The sequence below is a fragment of the Oryzias latipes genome, chromosome 9, assembly GCF_053564925.1.
Source record: "Oryzias latipes strain Hd-rR chromosome 9, Olatipes_Hd-rR_3.1".
Taxonomy (NCBI): domain Eukaryota; kingdom Metazoa; phylum Chordata; class Actinopteri; order Beloniformes; family Adrianichthyidae; genus Oryzias; species Oryzias latipes.
The window spans coordinates 28876548-28899276 of record NC_136245.1 but is presented as its reverse complement, the minus strand read 5'-3'; the positions used below and the strand labels follow the sequence as shown (position 1 = coordinate 28899276).

Genomic DNA, 22729 nt, shown 5'->3' with positions numbered 1-22729 from the left:
AAAAATGTCCAAATTAGAATTTCCCCTCTGAGTTGTGGGCAAAACGGCTGGCACAGGCCGAGCCCGCCCCCACTTCTTATCACCCATCTGTTTATACTCTCTCCTGCTAGCCTACAGCCCATCACACCCCAACCTATACAGTTTTAAGACAGATTCCAGCTCAGGTGAGGAAAACCAAGATGTACATGGATCTAGTCATCCAAAAATACGATTTTCGTCGACAAAAACAATTTTCTTCAAATGCAATCAGAAGACAATAAAACCGTGTGAAATAATCTTCATAGATGAATCCTAATGAACAGGCATTAGTTTACCAAGTTTTATAAGAAGAGAGGCAACTTTGACTTTAAGCCACACTCAACATCAAACATAATTTCCCATCATCCTCCAAGTTGCCTGAAAAAAAGGCCTACAAAAGCTTTAGAAATTCACAAAAGTTTCTTTCTCACATTGAGAAACCAATGATCCATCATAATATTCAACAATATTATACACAACAAAATATTTCACTTTTTAATAAAGTTACAATATACGGAAAGCTATCATTCAAAGTAATTATCAATATATGTAGTTGTATTTTATCGAAACACTGAATTATCACTAAAACTACTTTTTGTAAACATAATTTACAAATCAATCCAAATATATTTGATACATTTAGAAATATAAGACCAAGATAAGAACTAAAACCATGACAGGTGATGAATGTGAAGTAAACGGACCGATCAGGCTATTTTTAACTACATAGAAGGTCAGAAAATCATAAACATTTTGATCTATAGATGCAGCTTCCTCGGTTTTCCCTATGGTTTCTTCTTTACTCTCCTGTAGTGTTTCTCATTCAGTGCTCTGCCAGTTATTCGCCCACTACTGTCTCAACCTCTTGACATCCTAACCACCCTCCATCACCACCACCCGTCCCCTCACACACACGACTCCTTCCCCGTGCTGCTATTTTTAGATGGCAGCTATTATGGAGGTGAGGGTTTGCCTTTTACCGATGCTCAATCTCTGTTTCCTCTAGACTGCTGAGATGAAGCAGATCCTATTACAGGCATTTCTTCCTTCTACCCCTGTGGTTTATTTTACTTTTACTCATCCTTCTCGTGTTTCACTCTGCAGCCAAGAGAGTTTGCACAAAATACAGTTTGCTAATCAATAAAAACATACAAACAGTCACTGTAAGATATAAGGATCCTGTATTTCTAAAGAGGTCAGCGATAAATAAAAATCATTTAACTTCACCTATAATGTCTTGATGAAAAAGAGGAGGGAAATAAATTACTGCAGCTGTTTCCAGAAAACCAGCTAAACCAAACATTTTTTGGTCTATTTTTGACTAAAAATACATTTTGCAAAAGCAAATTAGCATTAAGATTTCCAAAAAACATAATTTCAAAAGTCTCTGTTATTATCAATTTGGGAGGATAAGCTGAGATGTTAAGAATCACTGAGTTATCCATTTTTTATTAAAAATCTTTATTCCTTTCTATGTAATGTTTGTGCTTTAGCAATATCAGAAATTATGAGCAGCTTCTTTTATTGCTGAGAAAGTTGTTTACTTTTGTTGTTCTTGATAAAGATGCAAAGAGGCCAAATGAAATAATTGTCTTTATCACCATTTTCTTTTCATGTTCTTTGCTGGCAAAGCTCCAAAGCTAAAAGTGGCATAAAATGGTTGAAATAGATTGCCTGAAGAATGTATGTGTTTATTTATAGACCTTGGCGCAGAGGTAGAGCGGTCAACCTCTGATCAGAAAGTCGCAGGTTCAGTTCCCGCCTTGAAGTGTCCATGGGAAAGACACTGAACCGTATCTTGTTGGTGCCAGTGTAAAGCAGCCGACTTGCCATCTGTGTGGGACTGAAGTAAAGCTTTGGCACAGTTTCAATAAGGAAGATCTTCCTTACTCCTGGGTAAGCTGGTATTTTGTAACTCACTCTACGTACAAGCCATTCATCAATTAAGCTCGCACTCTAATTCCCCCACCTTATTTTTTCCATCCAATCACAATCATAGTTCTGCTTTTAATTCATGGGTGTTTATCTCTCTAAATTCTAGAAAGTTTTGCCGGCCCCCCTTCGCCCCTTTCTCCACCTGCACCAATTCTATACCGTGGACTGGCCTTGACCACGATGAGCCTCTGCTCTGAGGTTTATGCATCTATGGTCCAAGATGTCATCTACCCAGAGCCTAACTGCCAAAAGACTATGGACTATGTCATGAACATTTTGTATCACAAATGAATCTTTATTATTCCCATTCCCAAGATCTCGTCTTCTTGAAGTGCTCTGGGTCTTCTTTTAGACATATTTATTGCTGAAAAACGGCGTCTTTTGCCCACTAACACTCTGTAAATCAAGCAAAAACAAGAATTCCATCCGGTGAAAAATCCTGCAGATCAATGTTGGAATCTGCTCTAAACCAATGATTCCAAAACTTCTCTACAGCTTCCAGCCTTCACTTATTTTATGTGAGCAGTTTGAACAACACAGTCTTCATCCTTTAAACTGGTCCACAGATTGTTCTACTTGTGAGAGCCAAAGCCTTTCAGTGAAACTGTGAGGAAAAACACTAATTTCAATCCTAATGTCCTCATCAGACTGTATTTATTAATTTTTTTCATTCCAGATGATTATGCAGAGAACTTTTAAAGTACATTTCTCTGTATTTACAGTGAAAAGTTCTTATTTTTGTCACAGTCACAGACAGGAGGGATCAAAGGGATCATGTAAATTTCAGCCTTTTGCTCAAGTACACATTCACCTTCAGAGGCCAGTAATCAAACTATCAACCCTAATGGTCAACTCCTCTGCTTCCTGAGCTACGGTTATACCTGATAGGTAACTTTACAACGGATTTAAGCCACAAATCCCTCTACTGAGCACTGTTGTATATTTTTAGAGTAAACATCTGGGATAAAAGCAAGAAATGTACAAAAGAATTAAAGAATAAAAAGGGGAAGTGTGAAAAATCTAAAAACAAAGTTGGAAGAGAAGGAAAAAGAACAACAAAATATCAAAGGATGACAGCAATAGAAACCAGATAGGCAGGAAAGAGTGAGGGACAATAGGATAAAGGATGACTGGAGATACAAGTTTCAGTCAAAAAGTAAAATGATGTGGTTAAGCTGCAGGCGTCTGTAACTTAAGGAAGTTCTGCTGGTTGCATACAGAAGTGTAATGATGCAGGGTCTCATCTGGACCACTGGATGGAGCATCAAGACTTGAGTCTAACACACCAGGACTGCAGCCCGGCCTGAGCACGGAAAAAAAGGTCGGTTGCTCTAAAACACAGCAAGCAGCCAAATAAGAATAAAGAGATTATTTATCCTTGGATGCATGTTGATCTCTGCAGTAGATGTAAATGATGAAAACATGAACACAAACTACCTATTTTCTTTAAATAATCAAGAAACAACATGTTAGTCAAAACTGCTAGCGGCGTTGTTTGGCCCGCAAGCGCTACTTGCCCCTGCAGCCCTCTTTTGACCCACTCTCACTGGCCAAGCAGCTGCTACATACCCCTCACCATTCCCATCTGTCCCTGCCACCCGGGCCAGAACTGCACATGACAAATCCAGAAAAAAAAAACTTTTTTTCAAAATGGCAGCTTGTTCTGTTGCTTTTTTTCTCCATGGAAACCATTTTTCATTTTTTGGTTGACTGACGGTGACAAACAGATCTTTGTAACTATCAGAAGAATCGGTGAAAGTAAACTTTCGGGTTCCCATGGCAACAGAGGTTTTGTTGTTAACCAAGTTCCCATTCCTAATATATTCATATCATATGTCATATTATTTCGTTCAGCTTGAGCCACCCAATTTATGTATTACATTTCCATAATCTCAAGGTAAAAAGTATGCAAGCGACAAGAGAATGCCCCTTTTGCAAGCTTGCTATGCAAACACTGTTCAAAATCTCCAAACTTTCTTTCCCACATTCTTTTCCCCGTAGACCGAAATCCCTAGGACGAGTTTAAATTTGTAGAAGGTACTAAATGTCTTTTTTTCTTAAAGATTTCCCAAGGTCAAAGGTCAATGAAACATTGATCATGGTTGTCGACCAAACTTGGTGGCGTGTGGGTGAAATTTTGTGAAGATTGCTCAAATAAAGTTTTCTTTTCCCATATTGGTCAAAACTGTTAACTGTAAGAACAAAACGTAAAGACTGATTAATATCCAATGCTCTCCAAATATGTTTTTCTTTTCTTTATTAATCAGGACAGAAAATGAGAGAATGTCCTTGGTCAAAGCTGAAATAATGACTAAGAAGGTCAAATGAACCACAAAAGAGGACAGGCCAGGACTGCTGACCTGTAGGAGCTGACATGTTTGATAAATGAGTGCATTTGGTCCAATGATCTCTGGGTAATTGACCCTGAGGTCACCTGCCCAAAACAATGAGCCAGTCGAGCTTCACAGGCCGGGCGTGCTTCATCCGGTCTAGTCAGCCATCAGTCCTTTTACACCTGAGACAGTGGCGGCAGACAGCACCTGTCACCCCCTCCTGACCTGCTTGCACCCCTCCCCTCACCTTTGTCTTGTGCCTGCTTGCTGGTAATAATCCATTTCACCAGGCAGCACTTCATCAGAGCTTTTCTGGAGAATCTCGGCCTTTGCCACTTCCCAGAGTCCTTCAATCTGCCTGGTGCTGGCTCCACGCCGTTGGCATCCCCCAGCAGGCTGCCGTCGACCATCTTACCGTCGGCCTGGAGGGGGGAGGAAGACGGATTATTATGAATGTGGGGGGATTAAGCCCTCAGGCAGAATGAGTTACTCAACAAGAAAATTCACAGTTAAAAATATGTTTAGTGCCAAGTATCTTAAAATATTAAAAGTAAAGAAGAAGGCAGATGCTTGCTGAATGAGGGGATGGAAAATAAAATTAAGGTTGTAGAGAAAACGACAACACAAAGTAAATAAAATGTTGTGAATTATTACTCACTAAAGAAAAAAATCTGACTCAGAGTCATTTAATCTGTTATTTAGTGATTGGAGAAAAAGAAAAGACTGACGTGAAAGAAGAACACTCACCAACTGCTTTAAACATTTTTACAAAAATCAGTCGACTAACAAACAAACAAGAAATATTGAGTAGAACAGAGGTTGTCGACCTTTTTTTTACTCTCAGAGATAACTATCAGCTAAGTAACCCCTTTCTAAGGCAAGGCAGCTTTCAGAACCTGTCCTAGATATGGAACTTGAAACAATCAATTAACCTTAAAATAAAAAGTGCAAGACCGTCTCAATAGAATAAAAAAACTTACAGGATTGTACAAACTCAACGTAACATTTTGAAAGTGTAGAAATCACAAAGAGAGGCTTGTTTTCTTAATTGACTTTTGTTAATTGACCTTGTAGTCAATTGGCAATTCTGCAAAAATACACTTCCACTAAAGGTTGGGGGCTTAATGGGTTTTACTAATATGTTCTAGTCTGGTGAAAATGCAAATTAAAAAACTGGTACAAGGTTTTTTAAATAGTAGGGATGTAAAGAAAACAGATACGTAGAAAAAACGGTTTTAGCACTTGAAGTAACAGCAAAGTGAGTTTATTTTTTTTTTTTGGTGCAATACAAAGACACAACCAGCGTCATCTCCCAAATTTGGACTGGAAGAATCACGTTTTCACACTTATAATTTATTCCTGGATAATTTGGGAGCCAGAGCCTCTTTGCTTTCATATTCAGCCCCAATTTACCTGAGTAACTGTTACTATGCGAAACCAGCCCCCTCCAACTCATTCACATTCAGCTTTTGTGCCCCTTTTGTGTGGAAAAAAACAACTTTCCTGCCCTCATGCATATTTTTCAATATCTTGCCTTCACGTTTTCCCATCACCTTCCAGGAAGCACTGATTTGATCTGATGTGATCGAATTTATAGAGAATGAGTTTTCTTAAACTCCCCAAAAGCTCTATTAAGCTGCAACTGCTGGGTGCATGCATCATGCACTCGCAAATATGTGTAGCGGTGGAGATAAAAGAACAAACAGCAGCTCTGTTTGTTCTGTTAGAAAGGGAGGAAGGGATGGGATCATGCAGTGAGAGAGATCCACTCTGGGTTTGCCTTTTTTTAGGGTGAGTTGATCCCATGGGAGCCTGATCAGGCAAATACAGAAGCTCAACCAGGTTTTTAGCTAATATAAGAGAAGGAGAAAAGATAATATGAAAGGAGAACAAGGGCCGATTAGGTTCCTGGAAGAGCTGAAGTCAATTAGCATACTGAATCAGAGCCTGTCTGAGAGGAGGAGCAAAGGACGGCCAGAGGACAGATGGATGGAGAAAGAAAGATGGAAGGGTTGAATATAGGAAAGCCCTTTGAGGGGAATAAATTTGAGGTGCAGCTTCCACAGAGAAATAGGAAAAGGCAGAAGATGAAACAGCAAAGACAATAAAAGTAGAACATGTGCATCAATGCTAGACTAAAAAAAAAAAAAAAGAGCTGATGCGAGGCTTAATACAATGACAGCTCATCGAAATGAAAGGAAATGACGGGAAAAAAGCCATTTACTCCAAACCCTATCTCATCATATCAAGGAAGCAACAGCTGAGAGCAGTGATTTAAAAGCACAGAGTGGCAGTTCCTCTATAAAGGATAAATGGATGCAGACTTATTGGAAGAAGCTAGGAAGAGAGGGCCACAGGATATCCAATGCAGACACATGCAGAGTAAACAAAAAAAAAGAAGCCGAAGCTGCATTAGTTGTTTATTTACGGACTGCTGGACACGTATTGACGACGACTCGCACAAACATTTTTAACCATATCTCCTGCTCCTTAACGCTTCAGTTGGCTTTAACCTGAGGCAGCACTCCACACACACACACACACACACACACACACACACACACACACACACACTACTGAGCCCAGCCATAAATTTTTAAATATCCGTCACTGTTGCTGCTTCACTGAATCCCGCTTCACCCAAAATGTAAACTAGTCACAGTAAATGTCTTAACAAGAGACGCAGATTCATCAGGCTGCACAAACATTGGAGGCAGTGCCAACTGAAGGAGTCTCTTCTTTAAAACATTTGGGGGAGTGGACTGATGGTAAACTGTCCTTTCCATCTCACATTAAACATCTGCTGTAGTAAAAAAACGGCTCTGCTGGCCGTTTATTACAGAAACAGACACTGTCTGAACCCTGGTGTAAAAAAACACACTGGTTCAGACCAACTTCCTCCTAGTTCTGGATGAAAGAGTCGTTCTGTACATGAACGCTGCCTTGTCAGCCCTCCATGGCTGGGAAAAACAGTTTATCAAAGTGCTATGGAGTGAAAATAGACTCACTGGATTTGTGTATGCGTGTGTGAAATGCTTAAATTGGTCATTTGTGCCTGTTTGTGTATATATACTTGATTTGTAACTTATACAACACATTTTGTTTGCAACTGTGTGTACTTGCAATTTTATATTCACATGTACAGTAAAATATTTTTGAAAAATTACAAATGTGAAATATAATCTACGCACCAACTTCTGCACAGCTGCAGGGCGGCCATGGTGCAGATATAGAGCGGGTGACATCTGATTGAAAGATCGCATGTTTGATTTCCGCTATAGCGCCCATAACACGGAACCCCACATTGCTTTGGTCCCCAATCCCGGCAATAGCAGGCAGCGACAGGTCCCTCTTGATAACCAGGGGAGTTAATCAAATCGATGCAAGGACGCACTATGGAGAGACCTGATTGACCCTATCCATGACGTTAGACTTCCTTTTCCCCTTAATTTTCAGGACATATCTGTTAGACAAAGTGGAAAAAAGTGACACATTATTATTAGACATTCTTTAAAATCTAAGTTCAAAGCGGCTGATACGAAAACTCTGATGACCAAGCATTCTAGCAGCACTTAAAACGCATCATCTACTCACAAATCTGAAGACATGAATGGAGTCTCAGAACCCCTTGTGCACTTGTAGCTCTGATCTGTGCGTAAATGTTGTTGTGTGTGTTAGGTGCATACTATTTAAAGATCTGTATACATAGGAGTCGTTTTGAATTTTTACATTGTTCTAAGATCCCGTAATTTAAGCTGTGTGTGCGCAACTTGTATTTTGTGTTTGTAAGTTTTTGCTCTTTGAATGTGCATGCGAAAACACAATTGCAAGTACACACAACTACGAACAAAATGTACTTTATGAGCTAAAACTCAAGTATTACGCAAAGGCAAATCCAGTAAAACAACTTTCTCTCCATACAGTGTCCTCTGCTTCTTTTTTTTTAACTTGTCCTGTCCAACAGCTGAGCAAACAGATGAAAGACGTGTTTTACTGTGACAATAGGGGTTGTGATTCTTTTGACATACCAGATGTATATATGGATTAACCCCCTTTGTAATTTAGGCCAAACTTTATTAATCTTACTTATATTTGTAAAAGATGTTGTTTGCTTCCTCATCAATTCTGAAATTTTATTAGTCATTTAATGTTTTTATGTGTGGCAGTGCCTCTTGGCCTGGTAGGTCTCTCTTGAAAAAGGGATTTTCCTTCCTGTTAAAATAAAGTTTAAAAAAACATCAACCACAACATGTGCAGTGAGCTCCAAGGCAGCTCAGAAGAGAAGAAATACAAAAAACATAAAATGGAGGAGATCACGTGAGGAGGAGGAAGACTCTAACATCAACATGTCAATTGATCCTGATGGAGAGCGACAAACCTGGCAACCCCTAAGACAGAAATAGACTTCAAAGGAGAAATCTGCCAGCAACAGGGGGCATTATCCAAAACCGTCTCCGCAAAGACAGACAGATTCTTTTTTCAACCACAACCCAAATTCCAGCAAACCCAACGGTCTGAGATACATGCGAAATTCTATATTTGCTGTGAGGAAACAATGACAATGCCTGGAAAGAGGAGCTATATGTCAGACCCTGAGGGAGCACCGCGGGAAAAAAAACATGAGAAAGTGCATTTTAGATCGACTGCAATCAGCTAAACCTAAAACTTGGTGAAGTGGTTTAAAACCTAGTGACACAAAAACACAAAATTCTTTTTTTTTGGAAAATCCTGAATGCAAAACCTCCTTTTTAACAGCTTTAATTTCTTTAAGCTATGTATTTTAAATCTTTTTTTTTGTACGTCTGTGGGAGGAATATAAATGGGATGGCATGTGCTGAATGTGGGCTGGTGTTAAAATCATAAACGGAATTAACCCATAAGAACCCAGATCCATTTTTTCTTAAAAATAAAATTGTGTATTTTACCACGAACCAAGTGCACCACAGAATCCATTTTTGATCTTTTTCTATTACACTGATGCCACCATGGGTTCTTCTGGGTTAAACTCCTACAATCCCATAGATTGTCCATTCACATTTAGACCAAAAAACATGCATTTTCACCCTAAAGAGAAGATGTCTGCAGCCTTGTGATGTTATCTGAAAACTGTTGGAAGAGGCTACAGACCTCTCTGACAGGAAATAAAAGGTTGGTTGTATGGGCTGGTAGAGAAACTAAATGAATTTGCAAGATGGTGCACAAAAAGTAAATTACCAGCTGAGGAAAATAGTGTTGACATTGTGTTGACATGCTCTTGTAGCATTTTTATTATTATAAAGGACATGCAATAAGAAAATTAAGCTCAAAATTGCTCTTTTTTTTTTTAGGTGTTTCTTTATTTAAATTTTGTTGCACCGGTATTAGTTTGGGTCCTGCCCACAACTCAGAGGTGAATATCTAATGAACTCCTGCCGCTCTGCAGAAACTATGTCCTAAAGAATAACACAGGTTTTTGGATAAAAGAAAAACCCTGCAGCAAATCATTACTAAAATTCCACTGGGAACGCTTTTAAAATAACTCAAAAGATAATCAGGGTGGGTCTTTAAAATAGCAGGTCATGAGGTCATGCTTTTTGTTCAACAATATGAGGAATTTTTTTAAAACTGATCATTTAAACATTACAAGCATTTATGCATTCATTTTGATTATGAGTTTGGCACAAAAATCAAGTGAACTAATCATTGCATTTGTGCTGCATCACTGCTCTTCATAATTTAAAAAGCGAACCTCAGAAAAAGCACGTCAGTGAGCATTTGAAAGCAGTCATGGAGAGGAATGGAAACTACCAGGCACACAGTCGAGTAATTTAGTCTTAGAGGAAGAGGGTCTCTATTATTTAGTATTCAATGATTACCTGGTCACCCCAGAGATGCAAGCATCTCAAGTGTCATTTTCTATTGCTTTGCCTCTATGTCTTACGTGGAGGTTTTTCTCTTTTTTTCCTCAACACAATCAAAGCTTCAGTTTTCAACAAAACTACTGGAACATAATGATGTTTTTTTTTCCTAGCAAGTCCCACTGCTTACAGCTTTGGTCTTTTCCGTTATAGAAAACCTTTTTCTTGCCTCCTTCACTGAAATGATAATAATCCTGTCACTCCACACACTGTCATCCCATTTTTACTTAATGGACATGAGGAGAACGACAACATAAACTCCCGTATTAACATGAATGAAGTCAGGAACAGAAACAAGGAAACACTTAAATCCCTTCACGCTGTAATTCACAACCTACTATTAATCTAGGACTCCACTTAATTTAGCATAATATTGTGCAAAAAAAATAAAAAATACAACTCAAGAAATATACTTTACATAATTGGAAATGAGTTCAGGAATGAAGGGGTTTAGTAGAGGAAACAATGGCGGCAGTAAAAGGATATTAAAGACTAATTAACACATAATGGGCTACAATAAGTTCAACACGAAAAAAAAATGATGTAACGTGAAAAAAAACTTTTGGTTTATAATTGTATAAGTAAAATTAAAGACAGTTCGCTTAACCGCTTATTAAAATAATATTTATGAATTGATATTTCTAAAGCTAATTTAGTAAACAAAGTAAAACAATAAATATTCGACCAAATAAAAAGCTAATAAAAAAGTTTGAAGTTTATTTGTGATCATTTTTATAGTAACTTTCACCCTCAGATCCTCAGTGAGACTCTTCAATGAGCAAGGGCCATAAACAAAGGATGATTATTAATATTTGAATAATCCCCCCCCCCCCCCCCCCCCCCCCCACTGAAGATCTGAGGATTCTGGGCGGCTTGCATCATGAGATCAAGCCCTCTACATAAATGCTTGCAAAACTGCATGGAGCTTTATAATCCTTTCTAAAAAAACTGACTGGATAACTTGAGCTTAGCCAGAAAGGAGAGCACCGTGAAAGGAGAGCATGGCAGCGGCCCACTCTGAAAGCCCTCTCTGCACATCTTTCCCTGAGAACCCAAGAACAAGTTTTCATCTGAAGTTAATTTAACAATGTATTTTTTCTTTATTCATTTTGGAGAAGCAGCAATGACTAGCAGCCAAAAAGTAAAAGAAATTAAAAAATGTAAAAGTTAATTTTTTGAATTAAAAAAACAACTATAAAACAGTAGCCAAGTGGTTCTCCGGGGCAGGGTGAAGCTATAGCCTGTTATAAATCTTCTAAAGTCTTCTTGGTACCAGAGTGGATGGCCATTACAGATGAAAGGTTCAAAAATTACATATTTCTAACGGTTTTATATTATTGTTGTTTTTATTTCATTAAAAACTATTGCTTTTGTTATTTCTGCAGTGCTTATAGAAACTTATATTTCTTAAACTTTGCCAATGATAATGACAATATTGACTCCAAAACTGGGGGGCAAGTGTGAGGCAAAGCTTTTTTTCTGGGGGGAAGCTGCCCTTCTTTCCCCCTCTAGTTCCGCCCCTGCTCCAGGGATCTGTAAAGACAACTGTACAATGATTTTTTTATTGATTCATGAAATAAACATTTGCAGCAGTTTTCTGTCTTAGATATTAAAACACTTTCGAAAAAGCAATGTGAACCAGTCTGCGCTGACGGGGCCCATTATCACGTTTAATTAGATTCATCTGATACGCAACAATTGCCTTGAATCTTGATGAGTTTGTTTGCTTATATGCAGGATGACCTGTAAAATGTTTCCCCTCATTCTTCCATCTTTCCACTTGCCCAGTTGTTGCTGGTCGGTTAAGGTTAGACGTTAAGAAAAGTTTGAAAGCATAAAATATGGGTTTATGGAATACTAGAAAACATCTATCGTTCATGAATCTTAGTCCTTTGCTGCCACTTCAGACAGATGTTACCAAATAGCAGTTCTAAAAAAAATTGTATCTCTGTTTCTATCATTATCTGCTTTAATTGAGGTTATTTAGAGTCAGAGCTACTGCATCGATAATGAAATCTCATCATTTATGAGGACAGAAAAAAAAAACACATGCTTGTGACACATGAATCCAAGAACAAAAACAAAATAAGCCCGACTGCACAGACTATATAGGTCGCCAACATAAACACACATACATTTCTTAGGTCTGTGTTTAAGAACCACCCACCTACGGCGGCTGCAGCGTAGAGATACTGTGCTCACAAAGCCCCTCCGGGTTGGTAAACAAGTTTATCCCCAGAACTGATGAATCAATTGAACAAATCAGGTGAAGCTGATGGTTTGCAATTTAAATAGATTTATGTGGTTCATGGGTGTTGACCTGTGTTCAAGGGAACACGTGATAACAGTCACCTGCCCTTCACCAAGTCAAATGACAAACCAATCAAGAGAAAGTTTATATTTTATTTAAGTAAAGGGGTACTCTTTCCCAACAGTTCAACCCACAACTCAGAGGCTAACCCTAGAAACGATGTCCTAGAAAACAATTTATTTTACCTAAAAATGATAATCAAAATTAAAAGACCACTGGGAACGTTTTGAAAATAGATCAAAAGATGATCAGAGAGGGACTTTTACTCAAATCTGACTCGCATCAAACTTATCTGGACAGAGACCCCAAACAGGAACCTTCTGGCTTCGAGGCTTCAATAGAAAGCAGCCTTCTCCTAGACAGATGGGGTGAAATATTTATTAAAAATACCTTTTGTTTGTTAATTTCTCTGTGTCCGGACACGGTTGTTTACAAAACTGACGTTTTGTTTTAGTCTAGATTGTTTTAAAGCATTTTTTAAACATTTTGCTCCTGCTTGTTCTCATGTCAGTTTAATTAAATGTATAATTATTAAAACATCCAAATCAATTATGTTCAGGCTAAAACTTTGACTTACCTAATTTTTTGTATACCTTTCGTTCTTTTTAAACGCAAACCTGTAAGTTAATTTGATTGATTGGTAAAACTAATTATTATATTTTTTCATATGTTTGGTTGCTTCAGAAGAAACATACAAAAAAATAATAAAAATAAAACCAGATTTTTGCGTTAAAAATTACTTAAAACCCTTTATCATTTTTAGTGTGGACACTGTGGTTTACTGCATAAATGAAAGCAACAAATAAAAATAATCATTTCTACAGTTTCTACAATTATTAAGATAGAATTTAATGAGAAAAAAAAAAGTTTTGTTGCCAATCATATAATGACAACCAAAGCTCTGTGTCAAAGTTTTTCTTCTCATCGTTTATTCTTCAACAAATTCACTGATGCAACTGATGTGCAAGGAACAGAAATAACACAGTGAGAGTGACACAATACATGTTACCCACACAAAAATAATGCACACGTGTGATGGGAAGCAGCGTCCCTGTCATTAGTCGCTCCCATAAATATTTATTGTGTCTCATCGCCTTGGTTGTCTGCTAAAGTCTGTACTCGGTTGCTTCGCCTCGCCGTCCCCTTATTCCTCCCAATTTATTTCCCCGTCAATCACTTCCTCTCGAGCTCCTCAGCCGCCTCTCCGCTCATAATGTCACCTGTCACCAGGCTGCTCTCCAGGTGAGGCAGCGCTTCCAACTGGGATCTGCTCAGGGAGACTCTTCCCCCACAATCTCTGGTGTTTGGAGACAAATGAGAAGAAAGGCAAAGGGAGGAGTGCAGTGACAGGCACTGACAGCACAAAGGAAAAGAGAGCACTCCATTTTCAGATAGGAAAACCTTTACACATCATTTCCAGAGGACTGAGGGGCTTCCAGATCTTTTCCATACACAGAATTACACTTACAGGAAGCGTTCTTTATATTCTTTTTGTTTGGTGTGTTCATAAACGACACTTGCCTGTACGTGTAGGTGATCTGGATTTATAACAAACTCTAAAGATATCAAATGAACACAGCAAAAACCGAATCCTAATAAACTAAAAAGACCCCTTCTTCAGGCAAATGTGTCTTGCAAGAAATTGTTTCTTATCAATAAAGTTTTTCAACAGCAAAATGATCTTAGTTTAAGAAAATATGTCTTAGTGACTTAATGAGATTTTAAAACAACAAACTACATCTGGGCATTTAATCCATAACTAAAAACTAACAAAAAACAAGTAAAGAATGTCTTCAAATAACCCTTTCTGCACATTTTAATAACTACTGGTACACTCAAAACAAAAGCTCTGCCATTTTAATAAATGATGATTCATGATTTTAACTTTAATTTCATCATCTAAAGTAGGGCTGGGCGATATGGTCTAAAAATAAAATCGGAGATTTTTTTATTTTTTTATTCGATTTCTGATCCCCCCCCTACTGAAAGAAAGCAATAAGTACAAACGGCAGACAACTTAAAACAAATTTTGCTTTTATTTAATCAAACGCAAGACAAATGTAACCCCCATTTCTGGGATGAATAATAAATAAATGAACACACTCTTGGAATCAAAGTCCCAGATGTGTTTTAAGTCACACTTTGTAGTCTGCACCATTTTCTAAAGGATTAACAATACAGCTCATATCTGGGGTCGAAGGTTTTAATTAAATTGATAAACCCAGTCTTCTCAACAGGTACCATGTCTTTGGCGATATGCAAAGCGACCGCTTCGGTGATGAAGCAGCAGGAGTCGCCAAAAATGCACCATTATACAAAAACTCGATTTAGTTATTTTTTAATTCGCCTGTAACAAAAATTCGAATTAATTCATTAAATCGATTTTTCGCCCATGCCTAATCTTAAGATAATTCTGTTCTGTGTGACGTTGTTTCTGCTTTTTCAGGAGAACTCCTGTTTGACTCTCCTGCAGGTTAATTCTTATTGTTTTTTTTATTTTATTTGTTTACATAAACTGTCTTTCTGTCCATTTGTGTCCATTTGTTTTTAGCTGCATTTTTAGGGATCCATAGCATAAAATGACATTTGTAAATCAGAGCGTGTGTATTTGTGAAACAGGTTGTGTGCATTTCTGATTATTGAGACTGAATTAACTCCATATAGATGGAGCAGAGCAGGAAGACCAGTGTATTTTCTAAGTTTAAAAAGTTCTTTAGCATCTTTTCATCTGCTCCTGATTCACAACAACTTGAAAAAGAGATACTCAGAAATGGTTAATTTTCTCAATATATGTCCTCCATCATCAGAAAAACACCATAAGAACATGTTAAAACACTAAAAAACCCAATTTTCATCAGAGTGGGTCTTTAAACACAATTTCTTATGTCATTCACACTTTTCCCAAGAGTTGTTATTGAGTAATGACAACCACATTTTGTCCATTTTTTTTTTTTTGGATGACCATTGTCATTTTTTTCCATTGCATTGCAACTTTTATGATTTTGACCAATTTTGTCAAAATTTGGCAAAAGTCAATCAAAAAGATTATGAATCACAAAACATTTAAAAGCCCCCCCTTCATAAAAAAATGCTCTTAGAAAGAACAGATGGTGTTGTCATGTCAACAGATGAGAATTGGTAAACCAGAACAAAAGAAGCGCAGCAAAGAAAACCCAAAACAGTCAGCTGGACGCAGACCAGCCCACAGGTGCTGCCCGGTGGCCCGGCCATCATTTGGTTTTGGCCGTCTGCCTCGGAATAAAAACTCAACGGTTGCTGTAAGCTGAAACGTAAGCATTGTTAGGCGTTCCAGTGACACGACTTACTGCGTCTGTGTATGAGTCCTCAACTGTATGATGGAGGCAATGTGACCAGGCTGATGGTCGAAAGCTGATACTATTTGTGTCCCGAGCGCTTGAGCCTCTCAGTATGGCTGTCAGTGCTAATCACTGTGTCTGTGGGAGGATAGCACATCCATATGGACTGCATGCTGTGTGTGTGTTTGTGTGCAAGAGTGAGAGAAAGAGTGTAAATTATATTGATGCTGGAGTTTTCATGTGGAGACAGAATTAATGCCCCAGGGAGGCTTTCAACAAGAGGGAGAAAATGCACTTTAGCTAACAACTTCTCCTCATCCTACATCTCACGCAAAATAATATGGCTTATTTATCCTTTTTCCATGTCTTTCTTTTGTGTAAAGCAATGGCATTACCTTTTTAGTGGTATTTGTTTTCCTGTTCCTTTTCTCTGTTTTTATTTTTTTTATTTCTTTAAATGAAATTACTTTTTATTTTGAGCTGGTGCTTTTGGCAAACCAAAATAAACTACATTAAATTGCATTTTGTTGCTTTTTAAACCAATTTACAACCATGTGAAAATGTGTTAAGCATGTAGATAGAAAATATGTATATTGCTATTGGTATTGGGCGGCAGTAGCTCAGGCGATTGAGCAGGTTGTCCAATGATCGAAGGGTCAGCGGTTCGATCCCCGCTCCCCCCAGCCAACTGTCGTTGTGTCCTTGGGCAAGACACTTCACCCTCCTTGCCTCCAGTGTGGCTCCACTAGTGTGTGAATGTGCATGAATGATGGTAGGCGCGAACTGGCAGCCACGCCTCTGTCAGTCTGCCCCAGGGCAGCTGTGGCTACAACCATAGCTTACCATCACCAAGTATGAATGAGGAGTGAATGAATAATGGACACATTGTAAGCGCTTTGAGCATCTGGAAAAGCGCAGATAAATCTAATCCATTATTATTATTATTATTTAGATTCCTGGATGGTACTTGGTAGTACATGGTACCACAAATGGTACTATAGGTTTTTCCTGGTAGATCTTGAAAGAACCAACAAAAGGTCCAAAACCTTAGCTTAAAGTCCCTCTATGATTATCTTTTGATCTTTTTTAAAAGTACGTCCAGTGGTCTGTTAATTATGACAAATATATTGTTTTTTAAGGACATAATTTCTGCAGAGCGGCAGGAGTTCATCAAAAATTTGCCTCTGAGGTGTTGCGTGACCGTTGCCGTGGAGCAACCCCACCCCCACTTCCCAGTTACCCATAACTGAAAGCTTGCTAACATTACCGGAGCAACAAAAACGGTGAGCAATATTACAGCAATCCAGACGTACAGTTTTGATCCAGATACCAGCTCAGACAAGGAAAACAAAGACGTTCATGGATCTAGTCGTCTAAAGTGGATGCATCAGAATGGAGCAGAGCAGGGAGCTTAGGGCCTACTTATTGTAGTTTGAACGTAACAACTACAATCTTTTTCAAACAGCATTTTTTTTTGTGTGTCTGCTCTTGATTCACAACAATTTGAATAAATGAATAATCTGAAATGCAATTCAGTCTTAATCTTCTTTATATATGTCCTCAATCATGAGAAAATTGCTACAAGAACATGTCGAAAACACACTTTTTATTAAAGTCTTAAAAATGAATTAACATTTTATTAAGCAACTATAAAGAAACTGAATTTAAGAATGTGGTCCATTTGTGCTAAATTGGATACTATGGAAAAAAATCACTTAAAAGAACAGAAAATCCTGTTTGTTTTTAAAGCCAGCCCTTAAGAATACATAATGCTTGAATTGAAGGGTCAAGCACAACTTACTGATTTTTGTGACTCAATTTTTTGTGTTTTTCTGCAGTATTGTCATCAGAAGAGACCAGCCATCCTTTTTCCTATGAAAAAGGATAGTATTACCGAAACTGTTAAATTATTTAAGGATAAATCAACCAGTCACGCCACCTGTTTAAAAGGTGAGTTCACAAGAAAACAATATCCGGTGCAGAGTGAAGCATTGTGTGTGTGTCTGCTGTGTGGGTCATTGATCTGTGCAGGCTGACTGTGTGCGACGGCTCTGATTGACGTGCTGCCCTGAGGAAACCTGCAACATTAGACTGATAGTTCGAAAGGCAAACTCCTCCCTTTTTATTGGTCATGTGAGTTCGAGGGACTGCAGTAGGATTACTGGTGGGATTTATCATGTAAATAAAGAAGAAAACTGAGCAAAAACAGTCACAATCTTCAGAACACTAGCGTTTCCTTACAGAATTTGTAAGAATCAGTTTTTTGCACGCGATTCAAGGGCGGAGCTACGGAAAAAAGCTTATCCCCCCCATTTGCCTCCAATTTTAGAACCAATTATTGTGTGTTTCACAAAAAACAATGAAAATAAAAATAACTTTAAATTAAATCAACATTACATTAAAACATTTTCATTTGCCACCCTTCCAAAGTCTCCTGCACCTCCAAATAAAATGTTCCGGCTCTGCCACTGACCTGATCCATCTGACATCGAGGAGCTTATAAAGTCTGCAACTATTTTAGAAAGTATAATCTAATCTTTTATTACCATTATATAACCAGAAAAAAGAATCCCTTTAGCAGAAGCTTTAATCCACAGAAGAATAATAAACTAAAACAACAACAATAGAGTTACAGTATTCTATTAAATAGAACAAATAAAAGTCAACGTTTTTACCAAGCAGCACCGTGATAGCACTAATGCTGAAGTCAGACTACAGTTATTTGCTCGATATGAGCCTAAAGGTTTTACATTAGAGGCCTTTTTACTCTTATTGTTGTCCACTCAGTTAAGAGTTAAACCACCAGTTTCCTCCTTTTTTGTCTAAAGAGAAGCAGACCTCAGTCAGGTAAACAGCTTTACTTTCAGAATGTGAGGAAACTGCATATCATATTGAGACCTATAAATACAGTGTGACATCCGATCGTTTAATTGAACCTTTTTACCGTCCGGGTTCTCGTTGTTGTGAAGGATCTTCCACTAAATGAGGTTCATTTGAGGATTTCCAACAGTTTCTGAACAAAAATTCATAATACAAATGCTCAGTTATATATATTTAATTCATTTCATGAAATGGGCGAACAATTAAACTTTGTTGAGTTCTTTGACACAAGCACTAGAAATACAAATGTCCTCTACTGACACATATTATAAAATAAATTTGGAAAAATCTAGTTTTTACATGCTGCTATCGTAGTTATAATTTAAAATTATTTGAATGATCTAATTCTGTTTCCCAGTGAAAACTGCACTGTTCCCTTTTCAGTGCTTCATTCAGACCAAACACTTGATCACCTCTGCATTAGTGTGAACCTAAAACGGCAGGACGTGATTGCAGGATCAGCTGACATGTTCCCAACGCCGCTCTCTTCCCACTGTTATCCCCTTAAAGCGAGCATTGATGTTTGACCAGGGTGGAAAGAAATGGTCCTCCGTTATTCACATCCACACAACCCAGCTAGGCAGAAGAAAAGATTGGCAGAGGCTTGATGAAAGAAGAGTTTGAAAAAAGGTTGGAGGGAAAATAAAAATGTAAATTTTTGGGGAGGAAAGGCACCACAGGACCTGGTGTGAGGCAGGAGACTGATTCTGCTCACTTCAAAGCTAAAATGTTCTGTTTAACCCCGGTTTGGGTTTGTACCAATGTTAACACATACGCAGAATTTTGACTGCAGATCTCTCCTGATAATTAAACAAAAAAGTTCAGTTTCATTCTTAAATATTCAATAATATTATAGCTTTTCTTTTGAAATTTTTGTGCTAGAATTGTTTTTTTTTAAATGAAGCATTGAAAATGTTCTTTATCCAACTTGAGTGACAAAAAGTTAAAGACCCATTGATAAAAATTGAGAAACCTTTGGTGTTTTTAACATGATCTTGTTGCGTTTTTCTACGTCATTATAGAAAAATAACATATTAAAGATCATAGTGACAATTAAAAGAGCAAAATGAAAAATAAAAAAACGTTATATATTAGAAATAAAAACCAAACACAAAAGTTAAAACAAAATAAAAATTAAATGTTTCGGAAAACAAAAATAATTTCCAGAAATCAAAATGAAATATTAAAAAAAGAAACAAAATAAGAAAACAGAAAAGGTTGGTACTATGCGACATCACTGACTGATTGGAAAGATGATATCCAGTATCACTTCAGGAATAATAACATCTGGTCTTAATGATGGACGAACATCATCATCATAAAATTTTAGCATCGAGTGATTGTTGATGAGATTTTCCCTTCGACCATCATATTTTTCTGATGATGGAGGACATATGTTAAGAAAGCTAAGCTTAAATTGCATTTCTTAGTATTTCTTTACTCAAATCGTCTGTATATTGTATGTATAATATTGGATAGCTCCAATATTGCTCGCCATTTTTGTGTCCCTGGTAGTGTTGGGTTGGAGGTGGGGGCTGTACGCTTGCGGGAGAGAATGTAAACAGGGCGCTCTCAGTAATGGGCAACGGTAAAAGGGGGTGGGGTATCTCCATACTTACGGCCCCGCCCATAACTCATGCCACTCTACAGAAACTACGTTCTAGAAAACACGACACTGGTTTTTGATTTTGGCTAAAGGCTGTATAGTTATAATTAAAAAACCAAGGGACGCTTTGCCTTAAATAACGTTCATGAATTAGCCATTTGAAACAGCGAAAATGCTTCTGCACATTTAGCATCGAGCCTCAAAGGACACACGAAAGAAGAGCTGACAAATGTAAAGTCATTGCGAATCCACTCTAATTATGCCTCATGTTGGACCAGAATTTACAGACAGACTAATTAATCTGCTAAACGATTGAAGGGAAGGCGTGTCAGTTTAGTGAAGCCTCATCTTTACACTCCTGCTGACAGTGGGAGCCTCATCTTTACGCTGTGGACTCTACTTGAACACACAGAGGTGAAATATTTGCACAGACCAGTGACTAAACAGATCTGCAGAGAACAGAAACACGGAGCCAAGAGACCATCGTTACATAAACATACATGTGGAACAAAAACAAGGGACATATCAGAAATGTAAGACGACTTATAAATTCCTCAAATGATAACTAAGACATAAAAGATGTAGAACTTACATTATTAATTTAAATCCCCAAAAGTGTGCTCTGATATTTAGGGGAGCATTAAACTAATCTGAAAAAAACAACAATTATGTCCAAAATTTCCTGAGAAAATCATAAGCATTTGAAAATGTGGTTTTCCAAGAAATGAATTGCACCCGGATTGACACTGAAGAATGAAAAGACACTAAATAGCACCAAGAAGCTCCAAAGTCGTTTACACAAAGACAATAACTAAGAATGAAAATAAAACAAATGATCACAAATGAGACAAAAACTTTTGAGAAAATCAAGAAAATATGCTAATTGGAAAGGGAGATGGAAAACCATATGCTTTTCAAGAATGTTTCCACATTTGTGTGGCAGACATGTGCACTGCTGTTTTCTGGGACAGCTCTGCATCCCAAAATGACTGAGTTTGCATGTTGTAACAGGTTGTTCTTGTCTCAAAGCCAGAGAAGAGAATTAGAGGAGCAGGGCAGATGTCCCAGCAGCAGAGGCATCATGTGCTCCATCACTCTGTGGATGCAAAGACTCTGAAGTCTGATGAGATTCAGGCTCTGTGCATGACATGAAGGCATGGAGGACTAATCCTCTGAACAGTCTCATAAGCCAGGACACACAAACAGCGGAAAGATTTGAGGAGAATTGTGCAAATCCACGCCTTTAAAATGATAAGCCAAAAAAAAGAACTCTCCGGAAAGCTGCACCTGACGGTGTTGAGTGAAACTCGCCGTCTGTCCTGAGGATTTCTGCTGCGCGCTGAAGGCGACGCGTCTCATCCAGGGAGCAGAGCAGCTTCCCGCAGAGCTGCGGTTACGTAACTTCACTCCCAAAACTCAGCTTTCCACCAAAGTGGCGACGGGGTTCGCGGTCGAGCGCAAGACGAGGATCGCCAAACCAAAGGATCCAACAAGTAGGCTTGCGAGCACATCCGAGCCAGACGTTATTTTAAAATCAAAAGTCGCTTCTCAGCGCGCAACAGCCAATATGTTTTCAGTTCTCTGGCAACATTTCTGTCCTACCTGCATCATGTTAGTCTGTGGTGTTCCGGCGGATCTGAGCAGAGGGCGTCCTCTCTGCGCGAACCCTCAGCCTCCAACTACCGCGCCACTACCGCGCCTGTGGATGCGAAGGAATGCGCGCGCTCACGTCCACACGCGCACAGGGACAGGGTGACGCGGGAGGTGGAAACAAGTGGAAATCCACGTTACACAATCCAACAGCAAGATGTCATTTGAAAAAGTGTGGACAAATTTAGGAGAACTGTCAATTTCACACCTCTAGGATGAGACGCTCTCGGCTTTGCGCGTTATAAATATATCTGTTGCTTAATTTGGCTCGTCCTCATCCTCGTTAGCAGCTTTAAAATCAAATTTGAATGACTCGGAAGTGCCAATTTGTGATGTCATTTAATGAACTCTATCTAATGGCTTATTAAAGACTCGAACATCTGACAATAATTCACAGTTGTTGAGTGTAATTAGTTAACTACCTTAAAAAGGCTTGAAAATCTGTGTGTGGTGTTGAACCACTTCAACAATTAAAAAGCGCTTCATTTTATCAGGCCCAACAGTGTTTCTGACTTTTTATTTCTTCCCATTTGACCATAAATGTTTTCTTGTTTGCACTGAATTTTCCCTGAATCTGCATGTTTTATTTACACACAAATGCACAGAATAAGTGTAACACTGTGACTAATAGCTGGAATAATAAATTCTAACCCTTAAGAATAAAAATAGTTTAAAATTCAGCAATCACTGAGACGACTGCAGGGTTCCAGGCATTTCTCCTGCTGATGTTGTGCGAAATGTGTCTATCTTCATCCAAGAGCTTCTTCTTCAAATAAGAATCT

At 38.2% G+C, this 22729-nt stretch overlaps 1 protein-coding gene across 5 annotated transcripts in view; it reads right to left on the bottom strand.

Annotated features, from left to right (window-relative positions):
* Window positions 1–22729, bottom strand: part of kcnip3b (Kv channel interacting protein 3b, calsenilin) — a 63284-nt gene that overhangs the window by 28762 nt on the left and 11793 nt on the right. For 2 of the 5 annotated variants that reach the window (XM_078953209.1, XM_078953211.1), the window contains exon 2: window positions 4534–4708. In XM_078953209.1, coding sequence (XP_078809335.1) covers window positions 4534–4708 — 175 coding nt within the window. Of the gene's footprint in view, window positions 1–4533; window positions 4709–15820; window positions 15941–21584; window positions 21761–21899; window positions 22043–22729 lie in introns of those variants that run through there. The other 3 variants (XM_011478914.4, XM_020705763.3, XM_078953210.1) reach the window with 3 other exon arrangements.